This window comes from Falco naumanni, chromosome 6 (assembly GCF_017639655.2).
Source record: "Falco naumanni isolate bFalNau1 chromosome 6, bFalNau1.pat, whole genome shotgun sequence".
NCBI lineage: Eukaryota > Metazoa > Chordata > Aves > Falconiformes > Falconidae > Falco > Falco naumanni.
In genome coordinates, this window is record NC_054059.1 from 73,935,934 (window position 1) to 73,957,811 (window position 21,878).

The following is a 21,878-nucleotide window of genomic DNA, read 5'->3' on the forward strand; positions in this document are numbered from 1 at the left end:
GACTCACAAGGGTGGGAATGGATCAGGCCAAGGCACAGCAGGATCCAGCCTTGGCTGGGCAGCAGGGAGCAAGCCAGGGGAGCTAGCATGCCGGCTGAGCTGCAGGCTCTGGCGGCCCTGTCTCTCTGTGCCCACATGGGTGCAACAGCAGCAGCCACCCCGGACCCCCCCTGCAGCCCGGGTAGCACAAGCCTACAGGCGTGGGGGTGGTGGGGCAGCCCCTCTGGCCATGGGTCCAAGGCTGGGTCTGAGCTCTGCTTTCGCCCTTGGGGGTGTCCCTTCCCTGGGCCCTTCAGCAGCTGCAGTGGCTCCCTCCTGTCCCCTTTTGCAGGGGACAACAGGGCTCCCCGGGAGCGGGGGTCAACATGCAGTGGGCCAGGATCTTCCCCCCTTTGGGGCTGGTCCCAGTAGGCCTGGGCCCCCTCCTGGCACAGGAGGTCCTGAGGGGAGCCCCTGTGCTGGGGAGCCAGGCTGCATGTGTTCCCCCCCCCCCAGACCCTACGCGCTCAGGGGCACTGTCCCACCCTGGGGCTGAGTGGCGGCACAGTGGGTACAGCGCAGGGACAGGAGTCCAAGCACTGTTCCCACTCCTGCGCTGCATCCCGTGCTCCAGAGGCAGCTCCCACTCGCCCATGGGGTGGGGGCCAGGCCTGACCCAGCACCGCAGCGTGTGAGGCTCTCAGGTGCAGGGGTCCTGGCAGTGCTGGCAGGCTGCCATCTCCTCCCGGTACCGTTCCACCTGCACCGTGCATGAGGCAAAGCCAAACCTGCTCTGCAGCTGGGTGGTGGCTTCCTGCAGCACCATCTCGGGGTCGGCGCTGGTCTCTGGGGACAGCAAGGCAGTGCGGCTCAGCCCCAAGTACATGGGCAGCTGGTGGACCCCTCGCCCATGGCCCGGGGGCTGCATGAGCCAGCTGGGCTGTGCACGGGGGCACTTACCGGCAGCCACGTGCACTGACACGGCATGGTGGCTCAGTGTCAGGGCCCAGAGGTGCAGGTCATGGACACCCTTCACCCCGCTCACCCGCAGCAGCGCCTCCTTCACCACATCAAAATCGAGGCCCCGCGGTGTCCCTGCCAGCAACGCCTGGTCACAGAGGGGCCAGCCCCAGCCCTTGCCAGGGTGGGGGTTTGTGGTGGGAGTAACTGGGGTGGGGACTTCCCCAGGCAGTGACCAGGCAGGGGATGGTGGCTCTAGGGTGAAGCAGGCTCTCACCACAGGGCTGTTTGCCTGGGGTGGAGGAGATGGGCTGCAGGGGCAAGGGAAGGGCAAAGGGGTGGGCTGGGTTGTGCCTGCATGGGGAGCAGAGGTTGCAACGGGGTGAGCTGCCATGTGGGGAAGGGGCTGTGGCAGCTGCAGCCCACCACTCCCTGTACCCATGGCCCTGCACCCTCCTCACTTGCTGCTCACCTTCCATGAGGACTCTGAAGACGTCCCTGAGGATGGTGAAGGTGGAGCCAAGGACAAAGACCGAGAAGAAGAGGGTGCTGATGGGGTCTGCAATCTTGCACTGGGGCTGCAGAGAGCAGGGTCTGTGTGAGGCTGGAGGGGGCCAGAGCTGAGCTGGGCACCTAGGTGTGGGGGGGTCCATGACCCCAGTGCCCCACAGCACCCTGCCTGGGGCTGAGGGAGTCATTCTCGCGGGCAGCGGGGGGGGGGGGGGGGGGGGGGGGGGGGGGGGGGGGAGGAGTCCAGCCCAGGCACCTTGAAGTAGATGATGGTGGCAGCCACAAGAACACCGACGCTTTGCAGCAGGTCACCCACCACGTGGACAAAGGCTGCACGGACACTGGTGCTGCCGGGCAGGGGGGCATGGCTGGGCAGGCAGCCCCTGGAGCTCTCCAGCTGCTCGTAGCCACCTGTGCCGTGGCAGTGGCCGGTGGGGGACTGGTGCAGGATGTAGGCCATGCTGGGGAGAGCAGGGAGGGCTTAGCACTGTGCTGGGCAGGATGCGGGGGCCTCACTTACCCTCCCTGGACCTGCATGCAGGCAATGGTGCCTGGCATCGCAGGCAAAGGGAGCATGGGCAGGTGCACCTAGGCCCCAGGAGGGTGGAGAAGTACGGGGCAGGGCTGGAGGTGCAGCAGGCATAGGGCATCTGCAACACTGCAGGGACGTGCATGGGGCCAGGGCAGGGGTTCAGGCCCAGGGCGTATGCCAGGTCTCAGGCTGGGCATGGGGGCAGGACTGAGGGGGTGCTGCTGTTGGGGAGGGCAGAAGATGTAGGGCCAGAGGGTGTACATACAGGGGCTGGAAGCCAGGAGTGTATTAGGGCCGGGGATCAGGAGGAGGCAGCACTTGGGGACGCAATGCTGGTGCACAGGGACAGAAGGTGACCCAGGGGCCAGGGCTGGGGTTCTCTGGGTACTAGGGGCATGCATGGGGCAGGGATGTGGGAGGGGAGGCCAGGGCTCAGGCTGGAGGTGTGTGGGGGATGCAGGGATGTGCAGCCCTGCGTGGGACGTACACCAGGTTGACTGCGACGGCGCTGGCAGCTGTAGCCAGCATGGCTTGTGCCTCAATCTCGTAGTCATTGCTGATGATGCGGGCGGCCGCCAGGTACACGAGGGCCCCAGTCACGACCCAGATGGAGAGGACAGAGGCCAGTGCACCCAGCGTCTCTGTGGGATGAGAGCCATCAGCACCTACCCTGGCTGTGGGGCTCCCGTGGAGTTGTGCCCCCCAGGTCACCTGAGCGGTGCCAGCCGAAGCTCATGGTCTTGCTGGGTGGGCGGGTAGAGACCCAGAGGGAGAAGAGGCTGACGGACATGCTGCCCACGTCTGTCAGCAGGTGGGCTGCATCCGTCATGATGGCCAGGCTGTGCGCCAGGTACCCACCTGTGGGCGCAGAGCAGCTGACACCCCATGCCCTAGCAGGGCAGTCCCCCATCCCCGTCCCCATCCCACCATTACCTATCACCTCCCCGACCATGAAGAAACAGCAGACGGTGCAGGCGATGCTCAGCTGCCGGCGGGCCTGGAGCCTCCCCCGGCCGGGGCTGGGGCTGGGGGGGCTGCAGCAGCACCGGGGAGCTGGAGCCACGGGGGCCGGTGGTGGCAGGGGGTTCTGGGCGCCTGCAAACAGACTGGGAGCAGGGGTCACTGCCGGCCACACTGGCTCCCCGCGCCCCGGCCTGGGACCCCCGGGGCTCCCGGTAGCCCCAGTCCGTCCCAGCTGCCCGGGGCTTCTGCTGACCGGGCCGTCCGCCCAGTAACGAAGCCGGCGGCTGCGGTCCCCAACCAGCCGGCCGGTCCCGCTGCCGCACCGGGGTCCGCGGCTGGGCCACAGGCAGGGTACGGGCGCCCCCGTCGGGCCAGGCAGCCACGGTGTGCCACGGACCACCCAGCCCCGGCCCCGCACGGCCGGAGCTGCCCGCCTCACCTCGGCTGAGCGATGGGGCGGAGGGGAGCCCGGCGGGGGCGGGAGCCGGTGCCTGCGGCGGAGGTGCCGGTGGGACCGAGGTGTCGTGCCTGGGGGCCGGGCTGCTGGCCGGGGCGCCGGGGGTGGGGGAGGTGAGTCGGGGGGGCGCGGCGGGGGCCGGGGCGCAGGGGCTAATGCGCAAGGCACCAGTTCGGGAGGGGGATGGATGGACCCGGGGCGGGTGGGTGACGGATGAACGGTGCCGGCGCCAGTGGGTGATGTCTGGGCACCGGGAGCAGCGGGACGGATGCCCGAGGGGGGAGCGGGGCTGGCGCACGGATGGGGGCGCCGGTTCTGCTTGAATGGAGGCGCCGGTACCAGGGAGGAGATGGGTGCCGGTGTCAGGGGTGCGGGTGCCGCTGTGGGCTGGAGGGAGGTGCCGGTGCACGAACGGTCAGGGCCGTCTCGAGGTCTGCGGGAACGCTGATGTCCGTGTCGGATGAAGGCGCGGGGGTTGGAGGGGGGATGTGGACGTGCCAGGGGGTTGCCGGTGTCGGGGGGTGGGAGGCGTGGGAACTGGACAGTACTGGACGTACCGGGGGCTTCCGGATCTCAGGGGGCTGGAGCTGGAGCTGACGCTGCCGGGGGGTGCCGGGGGATGCGGGTGCCAGGGAGGCCGGGGGAGCGGGGGGGGAGGGGGGAGCCGGTGCTGGCAGTGCGGGGGGATCGGGGGTTGCAGACTCAGGAGTTGATGGAGGTGGCGGTGCCAGGGTTTGCCGTGGGCACTAGGAGGTAACGCTAGCAGGGGGTGGTGGGGTGCCGGGGGTGATGGGTGTGCCACAGAGCTGGGGTGGTGGAGGTGCTGGCGCCAGGGTGATGGGGGTGATGGGGGTGCCGGGGTGATGGAGGTGCCGGTGATGGAGATGCTGGAGGTGCTGGGGTGCCAGGGTGCTGGAGGTGCCGGTGATGGAGATGCTGGTCTCGGGGTGATGGGGGTGCCAGTGATGGAGGTGCCGGTGATGGAGATGCTGGTGCCGGGATGATGGGGGTGCGGGGGCGATGGGGTGCCGGGGTGCCGGCGGTACCTCTTGAGGCGCAGGCTGCCGTCGGCGCGGCTGTCCCGCGGGCTGACCAGGTGGGCGCTCTCGGTGCCGGTCGGGGGCTCCATACCGAGGTCGAGCAACACCGCGGGCACCCGCCGCTGGGACGACTGCAGCCCCGCCCCCCGCCTTCCCCCCACCTCCCGCCTCGGCCCCGCCCCCCGGCCCCACTCAGGACCGTGGCTGGGGCGAGGGGGGGGGAGCGGGGCCGGCCCAGGGGGGTAGGCAGGTGCCGACACCCCCCGGAGGAGCGTGGGAAGCCCAGCCCGCGGCCCCACTGAGACACCAGCTGGGGTGGGGGGGTGAGCTGCGGATCCCACCGACACTGCGTGGGGCCACAGGCCACTGTGCCACGAGGCCTGGGGGAGGTACTGGGCAGCAGCACCAGCTCTGCTGCGAGTGCTGGGTGGTGTGGGGTGCTCTGGCTCGCTTGTACCGGGGGGCTGCTTGGGTGTGGGGGGAGCTGCCTGGGTACGTGGGAACTGTTGGTTGTAAGGGGGCAGCTTTCATATAGGGGGGCTGTTTGGGTCCAGGGGGCCAGTCTCACCTCTGTTCCTGGGAAGGTGATGAGACAACTGATACTGGGAACCATTTCTGAGTGCACAAAGGACAAGAAAGTCATCAGGAGAAGCTGACATGGCTTCACCAAGGGGAGGTTGTGCCTGACCAACCTGATCACCTTCTGCCATGAGATGATAGGCCTGGTAGATGAGGGGAGCGCTGTGGACATTGCCTGCCCAGGCTCCAGCAAGGCTTGTGACTCAGTGTCCCACAAGCTCCTCCTAGGGAAGCTGTGGAAGCATGGGCTGCATAAGCAGGCAGGCCCAGCCAGGGGGTTGATGATCAGTGGCACAAAGTCTGGTTGGAGGCCAGTAACAACCAGTGTGTCCCACAGGGCAATACTGGGTCCGGTCCTCTTTAACGTCTTCATTAACGATCTGGAGGATGGGGCCGAGCGTACCCTCGGCAAGTCTGTGGGTGACGCCGAGCTGGGAGAGCAGCTGCACGCCAAGGGGACCTGGACAGGCTGGAGAAACAGGCTGGCAGGAACCTTGTGAGGTTCAGCAAGGGGACGTGCAAAGTCCTGTGCCCGGGAGGAACAGTCCCGTAGCACCAGGTTGTGCTGGGGTAGCCCAGCTGGAAAGCGGCTCGGCAGAAACGGCTCCGGGGTCCTGGTGGACACCAAGTCGACCGTGAAGCAGCAACGTGCCCTTGCTGCAAAGGCGGCGAACGGTGTCCTGGGCTGCCTTAGGCAAAGCATTGCCAGCTGGGGGAGGTGATGATCCTTCCCCTCTGCCCAGCCCTGGAGAGGCCACCCCAGGAGCGCTGGCTCAGTGCTGGGCTCCCCAGCCCAAGAGGGGCACGGCCAGGCTGGAGAGGGTCCAGCGAGGGGCCACCAAGATGCTGTGGGACTGGAGCCCCTCTGCTCTGGGGCAAGGCTGCGGGAGCTGGGACTGCTCAGCCTGGCGCAGGGCAGGCTCAGGGGGTTGGATCCGTGTCCATAAACACCTGCGGGAGGGTGCCGAGGGGACGCAGGCAGCTCTGCCGGCGGTGCCCAGTGCCAGGACCGGAGGCGACGGACCCTAAATGGGTGCCAGGAGGGTCCCTTTGGACCCCAGGACACACTCCTCGGTGTGGGGGTGACACGGGCCCAGGCTGCCCGGGGCGGTGGGGGTTGTGTGTCTCGGTCCCTGGTTGTGGCTCCGGAAGGAGCGGGGGGTCTGGACGGGGGCTCCCATCGGGGCCGGCCCCGCCGCTCCGTGGATGCTGGGCGTGGCGCGGCGGGAGGAGCAGCGCCGGGGCGGGGGAACGGTGCCCTGACTGTAGCCGGCAGAGGGAGCGCCCGGGTGGTCCTGGCCCCGGGGCCAGTGCGCGCCACCGCCGCAGCCCGAGGGGCGGAACCGCGGGGGCCGCCGGGAGCCCGTCCCGGCAGCCCCTGCGGCTCGTCCCGGCAGCCCCCGCGGCCCGTCCCGACCGGCGCGGCGCGCGGCGGCGCGGGGAGATGGCGGCGGCGGGCGCGGAGGAGCGGTGCGGTGCGTGGGGCGCGGCGGGCCCCGAGCGCGGCCCCGGTCCCGGCCCGCTGGGCTCGCTGCTCAGCCGGCTGCCGCTTGCGCCGTCCCCGCGGCGGCGGACCGCCAGCCAGTGCAAGCCGGAGCCGCCACTGCTGCGCACCAGCAAGCGGACCATCTACACGGCCGGGCGGCCGCCGTGGTACAGCGAGACCGGCGCGCCCGTGGACGAGGCCTTCGTCATCGGTGAGCGGCCGAACGGGGCCGGGACCGGGCTGGGACGGGGATGGAGCCGGGACCGGGATGGAGCCTGGACAGGGGCCAGGCTGGGACGAGGGCGGGCATGGAGCCAGGACCGGGGCCAGGATGGGCGGGAATGAGGCCGGGACAGGGACCGGGACCGGGCTGGGTCGGGGATGAAGCCGTGACCAGGATCGGGACCGTGCTGGGGCAAGGATGGAGCTGGGACCGGGACCAGACTGGGGCGGGGACGGAGCCGGAATTGGGACTGCGCCGGGACAGGGATGGAGTTGTAATTACGGCTGGAGCTGGGACCAGGGAAATGATGTAGCCAGGCCCTGAGCCATGGCAGTGGTGGGACTGGGACTAGGATTGGACCGGGGAAACGATCGAGCCGGACTCGCCTGCAGGCCTGTGCGGCGGCAGTGCCTCAGGCAAAACAACGGTGGCAACACGGATCATAGAGGCGCTGGATGTGCCCTGGGTCGTGCTGCTGTCCATGGATTCCTTCTACAAGGTGAGAGCTGGGGTCTAGGGGGCCGGCACAGTGCTGGTGCCCCTCGGTCCAGGGGGGCTGGTGTGGTGCTGAGCAGTGGCAGTGCCTGCAGGTGCTGGACGAGGGGCAGCAGGCACTGGCGGCCCGCAGTGACTACAACTTTGATCACCCCGATGCCTTCGACTTTGAGCTGCTCATCAGTGTCCTCCGCAAGCTCAAGAAGGGCAAGAGCGTGAAGGTGCCAGTCTACGACTTCACCTCGCACAGCCGCCGCCGCGAGTGGGTGGGTGCTGCAGGGGAGCTGGGCCGGGTCCCAGGAGGGCAGGCAGGCTGGACACTGTGGGGAGAGCCCTCTGGAAGGGGGATGCTTGTGGGACAGGGTTAGGGAGTGGGTGCGGGGGCTGTGGGGCCTGGCAGGGCAAAGGGAGGGGGACTGGGGTCAGTCATGTGCAGGAGGGTCATTCTGGGGGGATTGGGGGTGTAGAGGCAGGGAAGCAGCACAGAGGCATGGAGATGGATGTGGAAGCAGTGCAGAGTTCGGGGAGAGGCTGTAGTGCAGAGTGTGAAGGAGTACAGGAACTGTGGGAGGGAAGGCATTGGGCAGAGGTTTGGGGTTCTGGAGCAGGGTTCTGGGTCAGTGCAGGCCTGGGGCGTTGAGTGTGGCGCTGAGAGTAAGGGCCCTAAAGGTTAGGTGATGTGTGATGATTGTGGGAAGTCCTACCCATGGGTGGCAAGAGCCTGGTGTGGGTCAGGGGCTGAGGTGCATCTGTGCCCAGCGTTGGCAATGCTGCAGTGTGTGTGAGGAGGGCAGGATGAGTACGGCTTTTATCTGCCCACAGAAAACTGTGTACGGGGCCAACGTCATCGTGTTTGAAGGGATATTGGCTTTTGCGAACAAGGAGTTGCTGAAGGTATTGCTGCCTGATGCAGCTGGTGGCCCATCTTGGTGCGTGGTGTGGGAGGAGATGTGCAGTGGTGTGCTGCAGGTGGGGTGGATGCTGTCTTGGCCCAGTCCGTGGTGCCACTGGGGCAGGGTGATGGCTGGGTGCTGCGGAGGGAGAGGCCACCCACCGCTTGCTGGCAGAGCATCTCTGTGTCAGAGGCTTCAGGGGAGGCAGCTCTGGGTGCCATTGCTGGGTGGGGGAGTCAGATCTGGCTGGGCCATGGGCAAGCGGAACAAGGCAGGTCTGATGGGGGGCTGCTTAGGGGGTGCTCACCCCTCCCAGTTTTCCAGCTCCTGGACATGAAAGTGTTTGTGGACACGGACTCTGACATCCGACTGGTGCGGCGGCTGCAACGCGACATCATGGAACGGGGGCGTGACGTTGCAGGTGTCATCAAGCAATACAACAAGTTTGTGAAGCCAGCCTTTGAGCAATACATCGAGCCCACCGTGCAGGTTGCCGACATCGTGGTGCCCAGGGGTGAGACATGCGCTCTGTTTGCCAGACCTGATCTGAGTGTCGGGAGTGGATGTTCTGGGGTTGGGTTGGTTCAGTGTGCGTCTGACCTGGCTTCTTTGCTCTCCTGTCAGGTGGGGAGAACTTTGTGGCCCTGGACCTCATTGTGCAGCATGTGCACAGCCAGCTTGAGAAGGTGAGGTGTGGGCTGATCGATTGCTGCTAGCGCAGGCGAGGAGGAGGAAGATTCTGCACACAAAGGGGAGGATGTGGCTGCTCACTGCCCTGTGCCCCTGGAGCACCCAGAGGGTCTCAGTGTCACCTCTCTTTACAGAAGGTCTTGGTGCAGCTCTTGGGGCAGACAGAGCTGCGGCACGGGGGCTGGGGAAATGGAAATGGGTTTGGGTGCAGTGCCCGCCCCGGCAGTGACACTTGGCGCTTGTGGTCTGGCCTGGCCTTGTTCACCTGCTGTCCCCCTTGGTCCCAGTCAGCTCTCCTGATCTCGGCTGTCCCCACCTCACTCACACATGGCTGTGCCCCAGCAGCCCACTGCAGCCTCCTGGCTGGGCCCAGCGGTGGTTTTCCTGCTCTCGGTTTAGCCCCAGGAGAAGGGGTGGGAGCTGTACTGGGACTGCTCTTGGGTGCCTGTGCCTGGCTGATGCAGTGACTGGGTGTCCTCTCTTTCCCCTTTTGCCATGCTGGATGACTCTGCTCTACCACCCAGCGCGAGATCACTGTCAGGTACGTGGGGGCTCTGCCAGCTGCAGAGGGGCTGGTTCTTAGGCTGGGGGTGGGTGGAGGGCTGCCAGCACCCACTCTTCTCAAGAGTCCTGCATCTTTCCTGTCCCTGCTGGCCAAAGCTTTGCTGAGATGCCTGAGCATAACTGCTCTTCAACTGCTGCAGTGGCTGCCCTGCATGTAGCTTCCTGGGGGCTGTCTCACTGTGGCTGTAGGCTCCTGTATGACCTGTCCCGCAGCTACGTTTGCCTTGAGTGACTGGTTCCCTGCCCTGCTCCTGTCCCTTTCTGGAACATGGTTCATGCCCTGAGTGTTGGATTGCCCCAGGCTGCTCCCTTCTATCCCACAGAACAGGGAGAAGTGCCCTGGACAATCCCTGTTCTGTGGGATTTTATGTAGTCAGCCTCAATGGGACAGTCCTCGTACCTCAGTGCAACCCGGGCAGCCCAGTCCCGGGATACATAGTAGGGTCTTGCCCGTACAGAGCTGCTACTCCTGCTCCCCAGGTGCTGGCAGAGGCTCACGGGTGCAGAGGCTGCTGATAGCTGGATTTGTGCTCATGGGAGGTTTGCCCGGTTTTACGGGGTGGTACTGCTTTGAGATCTTGTACCTGGGACCAGACCTGAGGCTTTCCTAGGGATCAGGGCAGGAAGGCCAAGTGTGTTCTGGTGTCCAACCTGTGCGGTAGGTTCTTTGGGAGGTGGCTCTGTCTGCATGTGCTGTGCAGCACTGATCACTGCTTCTGTGTTGCAGGGCAGCTCTGGCCTCTGCCCACCAAGACCAGCCCCTGCCAAAGACACTGAGTGTCCTGGAGAACACACCGCAGGTGCGAGGCATGCACACCATCATCAGGTAGGTCCCTGACTCCTTTGGGATTTCCTTCTCACAGAAGGGCTGTTCTGTAGGATCACACTACAAAACCTGGTGTGAGTTTTCCCTCCTCTGCCTCAGGGCTTCAGATGTAGGTGTGTTCTTGTAGCAGAACTGCTGAACAGAGCTGGCTCTGGCCTACAGACACTTTTTTGGTGAAAAGACCTTGGCACATCTGCTCTGGGGTAACTTTTGAGCCATAGGCAGGCATTTCCTAGGGTAGGAGGAGACTGGTTAGCTCTTTCCTAGCTGGAGCACAGGCACAGTAGCTGGTGGCATGGGGTGAGGTGCCCCTCTCCTGAGGTGCTTGGTTTTAGAGCCAGCTTACAGAACAGACCCAGGTTGCTCCTTCCATGACTTTGCCGCTCATTTGATCTTTTCATTCCCCTTTGATGCACTGTTTTTTTCCAGGTGACAGTAGTGTTAGTGTAGGGTCAAGAGCAGAAGCTTGCAGCGTCTTCGTGTGTCTCGGTCACTGGGTTGTAAAACAGAAAGGAGATGCTGAGCTCATCAGGACTCTTCTGCACCTGCTGCCACTGTGGCTGGCTACCAGCACCTGTGTGTTTTGGAGAATGTAACCTTGTGACCACACGCAGGCTGTGCACGTCCTTGTAGGAAGCAAGGTGTTCCTTCTCCAGGCTCCTCCTGTGACTCCTCCCTGTCAAAGTGCAGGCTCCAAAGGCAGTTCACAGCAGTCAAAAGCCAGGTGATCTGGCACCTTGTGTGCACTGGGCAGATATGTGTACTGGTGTCTGAAGGCTGTGTACCTCACCGGTAGGCTGTGGGCTTCTAGTAGTTCCGAGTTCAGGTCCAGCTAAGGGAACTTAGGAGCAGATATGACCATGTCCCTCCAGTGTCTTCTTGCTCCAGTGCTCTGGCAGTGGCTTCTTCATGGCCTGAGCTGATTTCTCTAGCTCATCTGCTGTCTGAGTGTGCAATGGTAGATGGGGGGGGGAGGGGAGATCCTGGGGAACAACACCTCTGGAGGCTGAATGTTGTTTGCCTTCAAAGGAGCAGTTTTTCCTTACCCAGGGTTATGCAGGGAGAGGCGAATGCAAGTCTCTGTGTGGCAGCCTGCCCTGTCTCTAGCCTTCGTGTTCACAGGCTCTGGCATGGACCTTTTGCCTACGGCTCCTGCTTTCTTAGGAGAGCCAGCAGCATGACACTGGTGCATGCTGCTCTTGGATGAATGAGCCTGAGCTGATCCATTAGCAGTACTGAGGGCCAGGTTTGAAGGGACAGCAGTATGGGCAGGTGCTGAATTCTCTCTCATCTGTTGCTGCTGTTCCCTTCTTCCTCCATGAAGTCTGCATCCTTTTGCCTTGCCGGGAATGGCCTCTTGTGCCTCCGCCTTTACGCCATGAGTTTCTAATAACCTGAATCTGCTATGACTTAGGAGTTTGTTCAGCTGCCCTGGGGAGGGAGGGGATCAAACCCATGCAGGTTGTGGTCGGAGTCCAGCAGTGCCCCTGATCTCCAGTTACTGTAACAACACTGTGCTGGAGCTGGCCAGCATGAGCGGCAGGGCTGTGGGAAGGCGGACTTCGGCTCTCCCAGATGGTAAATGAAGAATGCCATGTTTATGAGGGGCGTTGACTTGGCCTGTCAGCCACCCCCTCAAATCCTGCTGCAGCCCAAGAAAACAAGGAAAGCTGAAGCAATGCTGTTACTAAGATCTCTAAGCTGAGAAAGTCCTTTGGTAAAAAGTTTCTGTATTTGGTGACAGCAAGGCAGCTTGTGTTTCTGGTGCTTGTAGGTGATACTTGGCAGCGCTCATTTGATTCTGCATGACTTCAGCAAGGTGTGGAACTGTGAGTAGTCCTTGTGCATGACCCTCTGGGCTTCCCTGTGCTCCAGAGGTGCTGCTCCCTGCCTGCTGACGTTCTCCTGGGCTCCCTGGATTGGTCCAGACTGGTGGGGGATCAAAGACATGCCTTTTGCCAAGCTTCTCGCACCTCTGTGTGTGAAGTTATTGTGTCTTGGCAAGTCTGATATCTCATCTTTATTCCAGCTGCTGCAATGCTGTCAGCCCTGTTCCACAGTGAGAGCCCTCATGGAGCTCTGGTGCTCCCACCAATACTTCCTTTTGGAGTGCCTTGGCACACCAAACCTGGCATCTGTGGATCCACCAAAGAGCTATGAGCTAGAATTTCCCTCCAACCTCCCTTTTTCCATACTGCCTTTCCCAATGCAGCTCCCTTGGAGACAGCCTGTTGATCTCTGCTTACCTGGCTGCTGCCATCCAATGTCATTTCCCTGTTGTTCAACACTGGAGGCTCTTGTGTGCTTCAGCCTTCTGTTTCTGAGGGCCCTCCTGGAATATTATGTTGTGGCAGGCAGCAGATGAGCATCTCACTGAGTATAGTCATGGCAGACTGAGGTTTGGGATCTCAGGGAGAAGTGGTTTCCAGAGTGATTTTCTGTTACTGTGGGAAGGCAGAAACTGAAAAATAATCCTGTGCTGGAATAGCTGAATGATTTTATTTAAGAACAAGCTGAGGATGGACAGTGTAATAAGCTGAGTCATGTCTTCCAACTTACAAGATACTTTGGTATTAGGCCCAGATGGCCGGAGTCAATAGGAGCATTTCACGCCACACACCAGGATTCCGCAGTGCCTGCACGGTCCTTTCTGCCACCCAAGAGCCCTGAAGCATCTCAGGCTCTCTGCTGCAGGAGAACATTTCCTTTCCACCACTTGCATCTTGGTGCTCACAGGCTCATGGAAGGGCTCCAGGACATCCCCAGCAGCACAGCCGGTGGGTGGCGTGGGTCACCTGCTGCTTTTAGCAAGTTTGCTCTAGCCTGAGCCTTTGGACTTTGTGCTCTGGCAGGACATGTTGTCCTGTGCCAGAGCCGCCCTTGAGAAGCGTGTGGCTGTTGGTGCTTCAGGGAGGGGCAGAGCGAGGTGCTCCCTGTGTGCCGGGAAGTTGCCAGCACCAGAGAAGGTGGTTCAGACATTAAACCTGTCCACACTCAAGTTTCCCAGGGGCTGGCTTTCAGCTACAGACACTGCTGTTCATGAGCTAAGCCGACACCGTGTTCAGGCTCCCAGCCAGATACTTGCTGATCCCTGTCATGCCACCCAGTTCCTGCTCTCTCCTGCTGAGAGTGCCAGGGAAGACTGAGGTCCTCAGGAGGTGCTGGCTGCAGTGCTCAGCTGTGGGCTCGAGGCCTGCCGGGGTGTGCAGGCTGCCCGTGGTTCGGCTGCCCCCTCCACTGGAGGGGATGGGCAGTGCCTGGAGCTGTGCGTGGCCTCGGGCTTCACCTGGACCATGCCAGGAGGGTCGGAGGTGGGGTGAGCGGTCCTGGTCTTCGGATGGCAGTGTCCCTTTTGGGAGTGCCTTCAGCACAGAGGCACTGCTGGAGCAATCCTGTTCTCTGACCGCTGCAGGGAGGGTTTTCTGCTGCTGCCAGGGGATGTCAGTGCTGCCCTCCCTTGCAGCACCCCTTCCCCTTTGCACTGTGATAGTTGCGTGTCCCCTGGGTGAGAAGTTTCTTGGTTGTCTTTACCTCTGCATGAAAGGGGAGGCACGCTGGGGTCTTTGTGGCACGGGGACTGAGGATGCCTTTCCATCCCTGGGATGCTTTTTGGAAGCTGCGGAGGAACCTGCCTCTGCGGGATCACTGACAGGCCTGTCCCACGCAGCTCAGGGGCTGGCTGGGGTGGCTGACTGCCCCCGTCCATGGCAGAGCAGCCCCAGTGCTGGCAGCACCAGTGTGGGGCTTGTCAGGGGTGGCTGGCTGGGGGAGGCTGCCTGTGGAGGCAGGGCTGCTGCCGGGCTCATGTGCCTGGAGCTCGGGTAGTGCTTCCAAAGCTGCTGTGGGTGAGTGTGTGGGTGAAGCCCACTCGTGGGGAAGTGTGCGTGCTGACGGCCCACACTGAAGAGCTGTAGGCAGGGTGCCTGTTTCTTCCAGACCAGAACTGATTTTCTGACTTCTCTGGGAGTGCCCTGTTGGCCCCAGGCTTGTTGGAAGTGTCCATGTTAGTTGGGTTTTCTGGTCGTTGCAGAGCTTGTGGGTGTGAGCTGCCCATGTGTGGCTGCAAAAATATCTTGGGGATAGTAGCAACAGTTTATCCTTCTCCTGAGTACTGTTGGCTGGGCTGTCTGTCATCGTGGTGAGATGTGAGAAGTGGCAGATGATGTCTTAAAATACAGAGCAAAAATATCCAATGTCCTTCTGCCTCTTCTGGACTGTTGCCAGTTACACCTCTTCCATCTGGAAAATGGTGAATGTCTGTAGTGTTCCTTACGTTCTCCAGAAAGTACCAGGGGTATATGCAGGCTGTGCTGCTTTAGACACAGGTCACGGAAAGATATCAGCTGCATCGTTAACCGCAGTCCTTTGGTGTCAGTCTGCTTCTTGGTTATTGTTCTGCCAGGGAGCCAGAAGCTTGTTCTTGATGGTTCTCCAATAAAATGGCACTTACATTACAGCCTGCTACTTACTTTTTTGCTGAAGCAGCCATGGACTGCAAGAGGTATGAGTGGACATTGGTGGATTCCTTATAGCCATATTTTAAACAACAAGCAAATCTCAGTTTCTTTTCCTTTTCCTGCCAAGTGACCTCTTGCTGTAGGTACTTTGCCTTCAGGCACTTGACATCGACAGTGCTGGTGGAGGTGCTGTTCTGCTCACCAGAAAATACCCTCTTAGGAACATGGGACTAGAACAGCCCTGCCTATCATTAAGTGCTGCACACACTTGTGTTGCTGTGCTGTGAGAGCCATGCGTTGCAGGAAATGCAAGGTTTTGTGCAGTGATTTCTTTTGTGTGATGAATGAATTAGACTACAACATATACCTGTGCATTAGACTACAACATGTACATGGTGGTCACAATGTTCCGAATAAGAAAAGCCAGCCTCTTTCCCCCTCTGCCCCTGGCACTGGGATGCGCGCACGTGCACATACAGTTGGATTTACTGCTCCTGAGGGAGAACGAGAGGTTTCATGTGAATTACAGTCCTACTGTGATTTTACTATCTATTTTTATTTATTTTATTTCTTGCTGCCCTCAGCACTTCAGTGTTGTGATGAGGTATCACCAGGTATTTCAAAATCCATCTGGTTCCTGCCAGTAGTTTATCTGTAACTCGGTGCATAAACAGAGAGGAGCTGAGAATGTCAGATGTTTTCCCATTACCTGTGTCAGGTAACCTTGTTGTTCTTGGCTGTAGTGCAGTCTGGTCTTTTCCACATTGAGATGCTCCCGCAGCCAGCTGTCCTGCCATGCCATGATCCATCCTGGGTGGTCTCCCGTGCTCCCCTGACAGGGCCTGTGCAAAACAGTGGCCACTCACTCCTGAGTTTCTGTTGCTCCAAGATCCGGTGTTGCTGCCTGGCGTTCTGCTGCTTCCACCCCCTGTTTTTTTCCTGCCTCTTTCCATGTAGTCAGCAGTTATGTCCAAAATCTCCAGCCCTGCAAATCCTCCCACAGAGATTCAGCAGCAGTTGGAGGTCATGCTCGGAGTGAGTAATGCTGTGCCTCTACACTTGCTTCTGGGGCACCTGCTCACCTCTGTTAGGGTCAGGATGTATGTCTGCACCAGGCTGCTGATGTTACGCTGGCTTATCCCTCCTTTTGGTGGTTGGCTTTATTCACTTGCTAGTCGAGCTAGCCCACCATGCAGAGTCAGCTCTGGACTGTCCTCTGTGTCCCAAAGAGGACTGAACAGCATCATGTGGCATCCTTTCACTTTGTCCCATCTGAATGATCTGCTGCAGCCTTTGTGCCCCTCTTTCAGGGGAACCAAACATGTTTCTTGATCATGTACTCCTTTCTAGACAACACCCTAGGTCTTCAGCAAGCCCTGAAACACTGATGCTTCCCAACTGTGTTGTCCTCCCCAAGAGTGTCCAGGTTCCCGCGAGCTGCTCGGTTTGTGCCAGGCTTCCTCTGGAGCCCTGTTGCCGTCTGCGGGCTGGAGCAGGGACTGCTCTCATCTCATGCGGGTGTCCTCCCTTAACAGGAACAAGGACACAACCAGGGACGAGTTCATCTTCTACTCCAAGCGCCTGATGAGGCTGTTGATTGAACATGCCCTCTCCTTCCTGCCACTGAAGGTGAGTGACTGCTCCCCAGGTGCAGCCACAGCCACGTCTTCCCCCCTGAACGCCTGGGTTATCTGGGGACCCAGCTTCATCCTCACTCCTTTCTCTTCCCCTTCCTGCAGTCGGTCACTGTGGAGACGCCCCAGGGGACAACATACGAAGGAAAGCGGTTCCACAGACAGAGGGTGAGATGTCCCAGCACCTTCCCATGAGCACACGGCCACCCTGTCTTGGGTCGGCACAGACTGGGAAAACCTGGTGGTTTGCAGGGTCCGTCCCTGTGCAGACAAACCGCTCAGCAGGGCTTGTCCCTGCTCCCGCAGTGCTGGAGCCTCAGGAGCTCACCGGAGCAGCTGCTTCCCCTGTGCAGCACCGTGTTCCTTTTTCCTTCCCCAGATCACAGGTGTGTCCATCCTGCGAGCAGGAGAGACCATGGAGCAGGCCCTGACCGCTGTGTGCAAGGACATCCGCCTGGGCAAGATCCTGATCCAGACCAACCATGACACAGGGGAGCCTGAGGTGAGCGGTGCCTGCTGGCGCAGTGCAGAGCCCCCCCTGCACCGTGGGATGGCTGACCGCCTCTCCTGTCCTCCTCAGCTCCACTACCTGCGCCTTCCCAAGGAGATCAGTGAGGACTACGTCATCCTCATGGACAGCACCGTGTCCACGGGAGCCGCAGCCATGATGGCAGTGCGAGTCCTGCTGGTGAGGGGCTGGGGGCAGCAGTGGGTGGGGTGGGGGCTGCACACCAGCTGGGCTCTCACCACTGCGTGTGCTGCAGGATCACGACGTGCAGGAGGACAGGATCTTCCTGCTGTCGCTGCTGATGGCGGAGATGGGGGTGCACTCTGTGGCTTACGCCTTTCCCCGTGTCCGTATCATCACCACTGCCGTGGACAAGAGGATCAACGAGGAGTTCCATATCATCCCAGGCATTGGTGAGGGTGGACATGGGTGCACTGTGCCTCACGGGCCAGGCCCCTAGCCCCTCACCCCAACAGCCTAGTGAGGTGCCCTGCAGCCACGCTGAGGGAGCTCCAGGGTGGGGGGAATTGCAGGCGGGGCTGCCGCTGCTGTCCCCTCACTCTGTCCCCTCATCCTCCAGGTAACTTTGGGGACAGATACTTTGGCACTGATGGCCCCTCTGCCTGGTGTGAGAGCGACGGCATGGACTGCTGAGCTGGCTGGCCATGAGACCACCAGCCAGGCTGGCTACAGGGCTGGCCCCCACCTCCGCCCCCAGGAGGGGCTCTGAGCTGCCAGCCTGTGCCCACCCAGCCGCAGCACAGCCTTGCCAGCCCCTGGCTCTCCTGCTCCACTGGACGAGCACCCCTCTCTGCCAGCTGCCCTCCATGCCACAGAGGCAGTCCTGGGGGGAACGATGGCCTCTCCCTCAGCCCCTGGCCGTGCCTGTGGCAGGGAGAGGTGGTCTCCTGCAGCCTGTGCCTGAGGGGCCGGTCACCCTCTTCCCTGGAGTGGAGGGGGACAGGGTCCAGACCCCTCAAGGCTTCATTGGGCTGGGGGCCAGGCAAGCTCCCTTGCCTGGAATCTGTATTTATTTGTATTTATTTTGAGCGGCTGCCCACCTGGTGCTCCGGTGGGGCCGGCCAGCTACTTGAAAAACATCAGGGAGTGGGGATCTCCTCAAGGAGCCGCCTTGTCCCCACCGATCTGACACTCCATCCCCTCCTCAGCTGGGCCCTCCAGGGGCTTGGGGGGCTGCCAGCAGCAGCGGGAGGGCAGGGGCTGCCTTCCCAGGAGGGTTTGATACTCAGACACTCTGGGGGGGACAGGACCACCCCCCAGGGACCATCCCAGTGTGGTGGGCCCCTGGTGCTTCTGCCCTTGCTCAGGTCCTTCATTGCAGAGTGGGAGTGGGGAGGGTGGGGGGCAGGGCCCGGCGCCCCCCTTTTGCTGGCTGAAGAGGCCGTGCTGCACCCCCAACCCTGGGCGCTGCCCCCTCCCCGCTGCCCCGGCTGCCTTTGTTTTGTACCCCAATAAAGGAGCAGCGCGACCTCCGGGCTGCCGCCTCCTGCCACTGCATCACGCTGCCAGGGGGCTGTCAGCGTGGGGGGGCCTGTGATAGGGGTGTCACCGTATGGGGGGGCTGTGATAGAGGAGCCCGGTGTGCAGGGGGTTGGCACTGCAGTGGGAGTGTCGCCACACACTGGGGATACTGGGGCCGTTACCTTGTGCATGGGAGGTGTCGCTGTGTGCTGCGGCGTGTCCGGGTTTGTCACCGTGTGTGGGGCTGTATGCCGGGGTGTCACGGTGTGGGGGCAGGGGCGATGGTGCCGGGCTGTCACGGTGTGGGGGGAGGGGTGGTGGTGCCGGGCTGTCACGGGACGCGGGGCCGTCGCGCCTGCGCAGGGCGGCGGCGGGCGCGGGCGGAAGCGGCGGCGGGCGCGGGGCAGGGCCGGGCCGGGCCGGGCCGGGGCGGTTGGTGCCGGGTCCCCGCCGTGCCCGCCGCGGGGCGCGGGCGCCATGGCAGAGGCTGGGCGGCCGCAGCGGAAGCTGTCCCGGGTCGGGGAGAGCCTGTACCGCGTCCTGGGCCTGCAGAAGGGCAGCTCGCCCGAGGAGATCAAGAAGGCCTACCGGTACGGCGGGGCTCGGGCCGGGGGCTCGGCGCGGGGGCGGGGAGCTGGGAGCCGGGGCGAGGGGGCCGTCCCGGGGGTCCCGCCCCGTGCCCACCCTCCCGGCCGTGCCCCGCAGGAAGCTGGCGCTCAAGTACCACCCAGACAAGAACCCCGATGACCCGGCTGCCGCCGAGCGCTTCAAGGAGATCAACAGTGCCCACGCCACGCTGAGCGATGAGGACAAGCGTCGCCTCTACGACCAGTACGGCTCCCTGGGCCTCTACGTGGCTGAGCAGTTCGGCGACGACGCCGTCAAGCACTACTTCCTCATGTCCAAGTGGTGGTTCCAGGTGAGGCCTGGCCCGACGCCATGGCGGCCCTGCCCGGCCTGGCCTCCGTGCCGGGCGGCCGTGGTGGGGGCTGGCTGCTGGCACAGCTCGGGTGGGCTTATGGGGGCTGTCGGCCCTTCCTCTGCAGGCCCTGGCTCTGTGCTGCGGCGCACTCACCTGCTGCTGCTGCTGCTGTTGCTGCTTCTTCTGCTGCGGGACGTGCTGCCCGCCAAAGGAGGACGAGTCCTACAAGTATGTCGACCCCAAGGATCTGGAGGAGCAGATGCGTGCAGAGGACAGCGGTGAGTTGGGCTGTCTGTGTCTGTCTTACGCCCCGGCGGATGAGACCACCTGGCGTTGTCTTGTGTGGGGCTCTGGGGGAGCTCCCCATCTCACCTCATGTCAGGGATGGAGCTCTAGCTGGAGGCTCAGATCAGACTTCGCTGCAGCCCTTGTTTAACAGCCAGCCTTCGGTGTTTTCTGTCCAGACTGGGGCTGGTGATAGTGATAGAGGGAACCACCACAGAGGCCATGGGGATGCCTTCTCCTTCCTCTTTTGCCTCTGGGCAAGGGCCCCCCAAAGCCCCTGCACAGGTCTGCGGCTTAAACACACTTGGGCCTGTCCCCTCCAGGGGTATGGAGCATGGGGAATGCAGCTGTGCTCCAGGCTGGCTTCATTCCCTGGGCACTGGCCATACTGATGTCTACAGGAACTGCCACTGGGTGACTTTTGCAGGTTTCCATGGGGCAGGGGGCACTGCTGCAGGGCTGCACGCTGGCTAGAGGTGTGGGAGCCTTCCTGGGGGTGATGGGACATCTCAGATACCTGCTCACCACCACCACAGGACAAGGCTGAGCCACTGATATGCAGCTTTTCTTTTCCAGATCCATGGATACCTGTTGTGGAACAGCCCCTGCCTGCCAGCACAGAGCCCTTGCCAGCTGTCAGCACCAGGACCGATGCCTGAGGCTGGCCTCAGTCCTGCCAGCTTACCCAGGACTCAGGGCAGAGATCTTCTTTTGGGACTGTCACTTTCCGGGACCCCGGTCATGCCACTCAGGGTGGCTAGAATCTCAGGTTAATTTGGCCAGCATCGATGCAGAGGCTCTTCTGCCCCTGCTCAAGCTGTGGGGCGATGCCCCTGTCTCCCAGCACTGGTGGTGGACGTGGCCTGGACCCTGTGCTGCTGCACCCCATGCCCATTGCACAGCCTGCTGCTGTGCCCTGGCCTGGCACCAGGCATTGGCAGCCGGTGTAGGCAGTCACGAGCAGAGACCTCTCTGGGCCAGGCTCTGTCTTACTAGAGGTAGCTGAGCCTGTTCAAGACCGTTAGCACTGTAACCTCTGGGGCTGGGCTGAGCCCACTACCTGCCCTCACAGGGACCCTCCTGATGGGTGCTGGGTGCCAAACGCTGCTTGTGGGGTGGGGGTGCTGCCTGCTGCACCCCCTTCCTTTCTGTCCAGCCCCAGCTCTGGGGCACTGGCTACACCCCATGCCCACTGCTGCTGGCAGGCTCCCTGCAGGGCTGGGCCCAGTACAGGCACTTTCCTTGGGTTTGTATAGGTTTTCTGGGCACCATTAAAGGATGCTAGGAGGGGAGCATGCTGCTGTGTGGTCTCTTGTTTCCCACCTGAACGCTCTGCAGTGGGATGGGCCTCTGCCTCATCCTGCCCTGCGCTGGGGGGCTGTGGCTGTGGGTCCACGGGATGGTGTGCTGAGCAGGGTACGGAGTAGGTGGGGCATGTCCCAAGTGCGGCTGGAGGGGGTGCTTTCTCGCAGGGGTGAATGTTGCTCTGTCTTCTGTCACCTTCCTGGGACAGCTTTGTGTCCCATGTCTCCCATCCAGTGCTGGCTCACACGGGGCTGTGCTTTTCCCCCTCCTCACTGCTGTGGTGCATAGGGCAGGAGATGCCTGGCGAGGTCCCACTGAGGCATCTGTAGTTACTGTCCCTGTTCCTCGCACTGCTGACGTGCTGTGTGGCGCTGTGTGATCCCCATCTCCCTGCAGCCCCACGGGAGATACCCACTCTGGGCAGGAGCAGTGGTGCTGTGGTGGTGTGGCTCAGGCAGCTTCTCCAGCCCTGGGGCTCTTCCCACCGTATGTGGCAGCTGACAGCTCAGTGCCTACCTGGGTCCTGCCACGCTGTGCTGCCCCGGGGCCCTGCTCCCCACTTGGCCGGGGCTGCCGGCTGCCCCGCCAGGCTGCCCGGCTCCTGCCCTGCTCTCTCAGGAGCTGTGGCCCTGCTGAGGGCCAGGGCTGGCTGGTGCCACCCCATCCTAGGGGAGTGAGGGGCCAGGGGGACACAGTGAGAGCTTCACCCTTAAGCAGCCTCTGCCCAGAGCTGTCTCACCCCCTAAATATAGCCAGAGTGTCAGGGCGAGGGGTGGTACGGGGGTGTTCCTGGCACAGGCCCCCCTGCATGCCCTTCCATGCTGATACTCAGGAGTGGCTGGTTGGTGCTGGATAGGGTCTGTGGGGCCTGGGGCACCCCGGCCTCCACGCAGCCCCGCTGCCTGCAGGGGTGGGCATGCACCTCCCAGTGGGAGCCTGGCAGCCCTGCTCTGCCCGGGCCCTGCTCCCTCCCGCCTCTGCGGATCCTGTGCCGGTGTGCCCCAGCTGCCCGGGACCCCCGCCCCTGTACTCCCTGGGCAGGAGGTGGTGGAGGAGCCCTGGGAAGCCCCTGGGGAGCAGCAGTGCTC

The 21,878-nt window shown here is 62.4% G+C and overlaps 3 protein-coding genes across 4 annotated transcripts; 2 read left to right on the forward strand and 1 right to left on the reverse strand.

Moving 5' to 3' along the window:
* Positions 1-303: 303 nt before the first annotated feature.
* On the reverse strand, positions 304-4,530 carry SLC30A3 (solute carrier family 30 member 3). The gene is made up of 8 exons (XM_040599365.1): positions 4,448-4,530; positions 2,915-3,279; positions 2,693-2,839; positions 2,469-2,622; positions 1,706-1,910; positions 1,412-1,517; positions 940-1,074; positions 304-825 (listed from the first exon to the last, which is right to left on the reverse strand). The coding sequence occupies exons 1-8, from the start codon at positions 4,528-4,530 to the stop codon at positions 680-682; spliced, it is 1,341 nt and encodes a 446-aa protein (XP_040455299.1). The 3' UTR covers positions 304-679.
* A 1,899-nt stretch (positions 4,531-6,429) lies between these two features.
* Positions 6,430-18,293, forward strand: LOC121090240 (uridine-cytidine kinase-like 1). Of its 2 annotated transcripts, none has more exons than XM_040598515.1 (14): positions 6,430-6,717; positions 7,122-7,228; positions 7,320-7,490; positions 8,047-8,118; positions 8,442-8,631; positions 8,742-8,803; positions 9,332-9,348; positions 10,099-10,197; positions 16,190-16,283; positions 16,394-16,456; positions 16,668-16,790; positions 16,869-16,976; positions 17,053-17,209; positions 17,377-18,293. In XM_040598515.1, the coding sequence occupies exons 1-14, from the start codon at positions 6,465-6,467 to the stop codon at positions 17,448-17,450; spliced, it is 1,590 nt and encodes a 529-aa protein (XP_040454449.1). In that variant the 5' UTR covers positions 6,430-6,464; the 3' UTR covers positions 17,451-18,293. The 2 variants fall into 2 exon arrangements, with proteins under 2 accessions (XP_040454449.1, XP_040454450.1); XM_040598516.1 differs by having other exon boundaries at positions 7,320-7,445.
* A 360-nt stretch (positions 18,294-18,653) lies between these two features.
* Positions 18,654-20,777, forward strand: DNAJC5G (DnaJ heat shock protein family (Hsp40) member C5 gamma). The gene is made up of 4 exons (XM_040598519.1): positions 18,654-18,868; positions 18,984-19,197; positions 19,325-19,478; positions 20,062-20,777. The coding sequence occupies exons 1-4, from the start codon at positions 18,756-18,758 to the stop codon at positions 20,142-20,144; spliced, it is 564 nt and encodes a 187-aa protein (XP_040454453.1). The 5' UTR covers positions 18,654-18,755; the 3' UTR covers positions 20,145-20,777.
* Positions 20,778-21,878: the final 1,101 nt, after the last annotated feature.

Bases quoted from the DNA above. Each gene is read 5' to 3' on its own strand.
- DNAJC5G (XM_040598519.1), top strand. From the start codon at position 18,756: ATGGCAGAGGCTGGGCGGCCGCAGCGGAAGCTGTCCCGGGTCGGGGAG. The intron at 18,869-18,983 runs GTACGGCGGGGC...CGTGCCCCGCAG, and splicing joins GAGATCAAGAAGGCCTACCG to GAAGCTGGCGCTCAAGTACC. The intron at 19,198-19,324 runs GTGAGGCCTGGC...CTTCCTCTGCAG, and splicing joins TGTCCAAGTGGTGGTTCCAG to GCCCTGGCTCTGTGCTGCGG.
- SLC30A3 (XM_040599365.1), bottom strand. From the start codon at position 4,530: ATGGAGCCCCCGACCGGCACCGAGAGCGCCCACCTGGTCAGCCCGCGG. The intron at 2,840-2,914 runs GTAATGGTGGGA...CTGCGCCCACAG, and splicing joins CATGGTCGGGGAGGTGATAG to GTGGGTACCTGGCGCACAGC. The intron at 1,911-2,468 runs GTACGTCCCACG...TGCTCTCCCCAG, and splicing joins GCCGTCGCAGTCAACCTGGT to CATGGCCTACATCCTGCACC.
- LOC121090240 (XM_040598515.1), top strand. From the start codon at position 6,465: ATGGCGGCGGCGGGCGCGGAGGAGCGGTGCGGTGCGTGGGGCGCGGCG. The intron at 8,119-8,441 runs GTATTGCTGCCT...CCAGTTTTCCAG, and splicing joins CGAACAAGGAGTTGCTGAAG to CTCCTGGACATGAAAGTGTT. The intron at 16,791-16,868 runs GTGAGCGGTGCC...TGTCCTCCTCAG, and splicing joins ATGACACAGGGGAGCCTGAG to CTCCACTACCTGCGCCTTCC.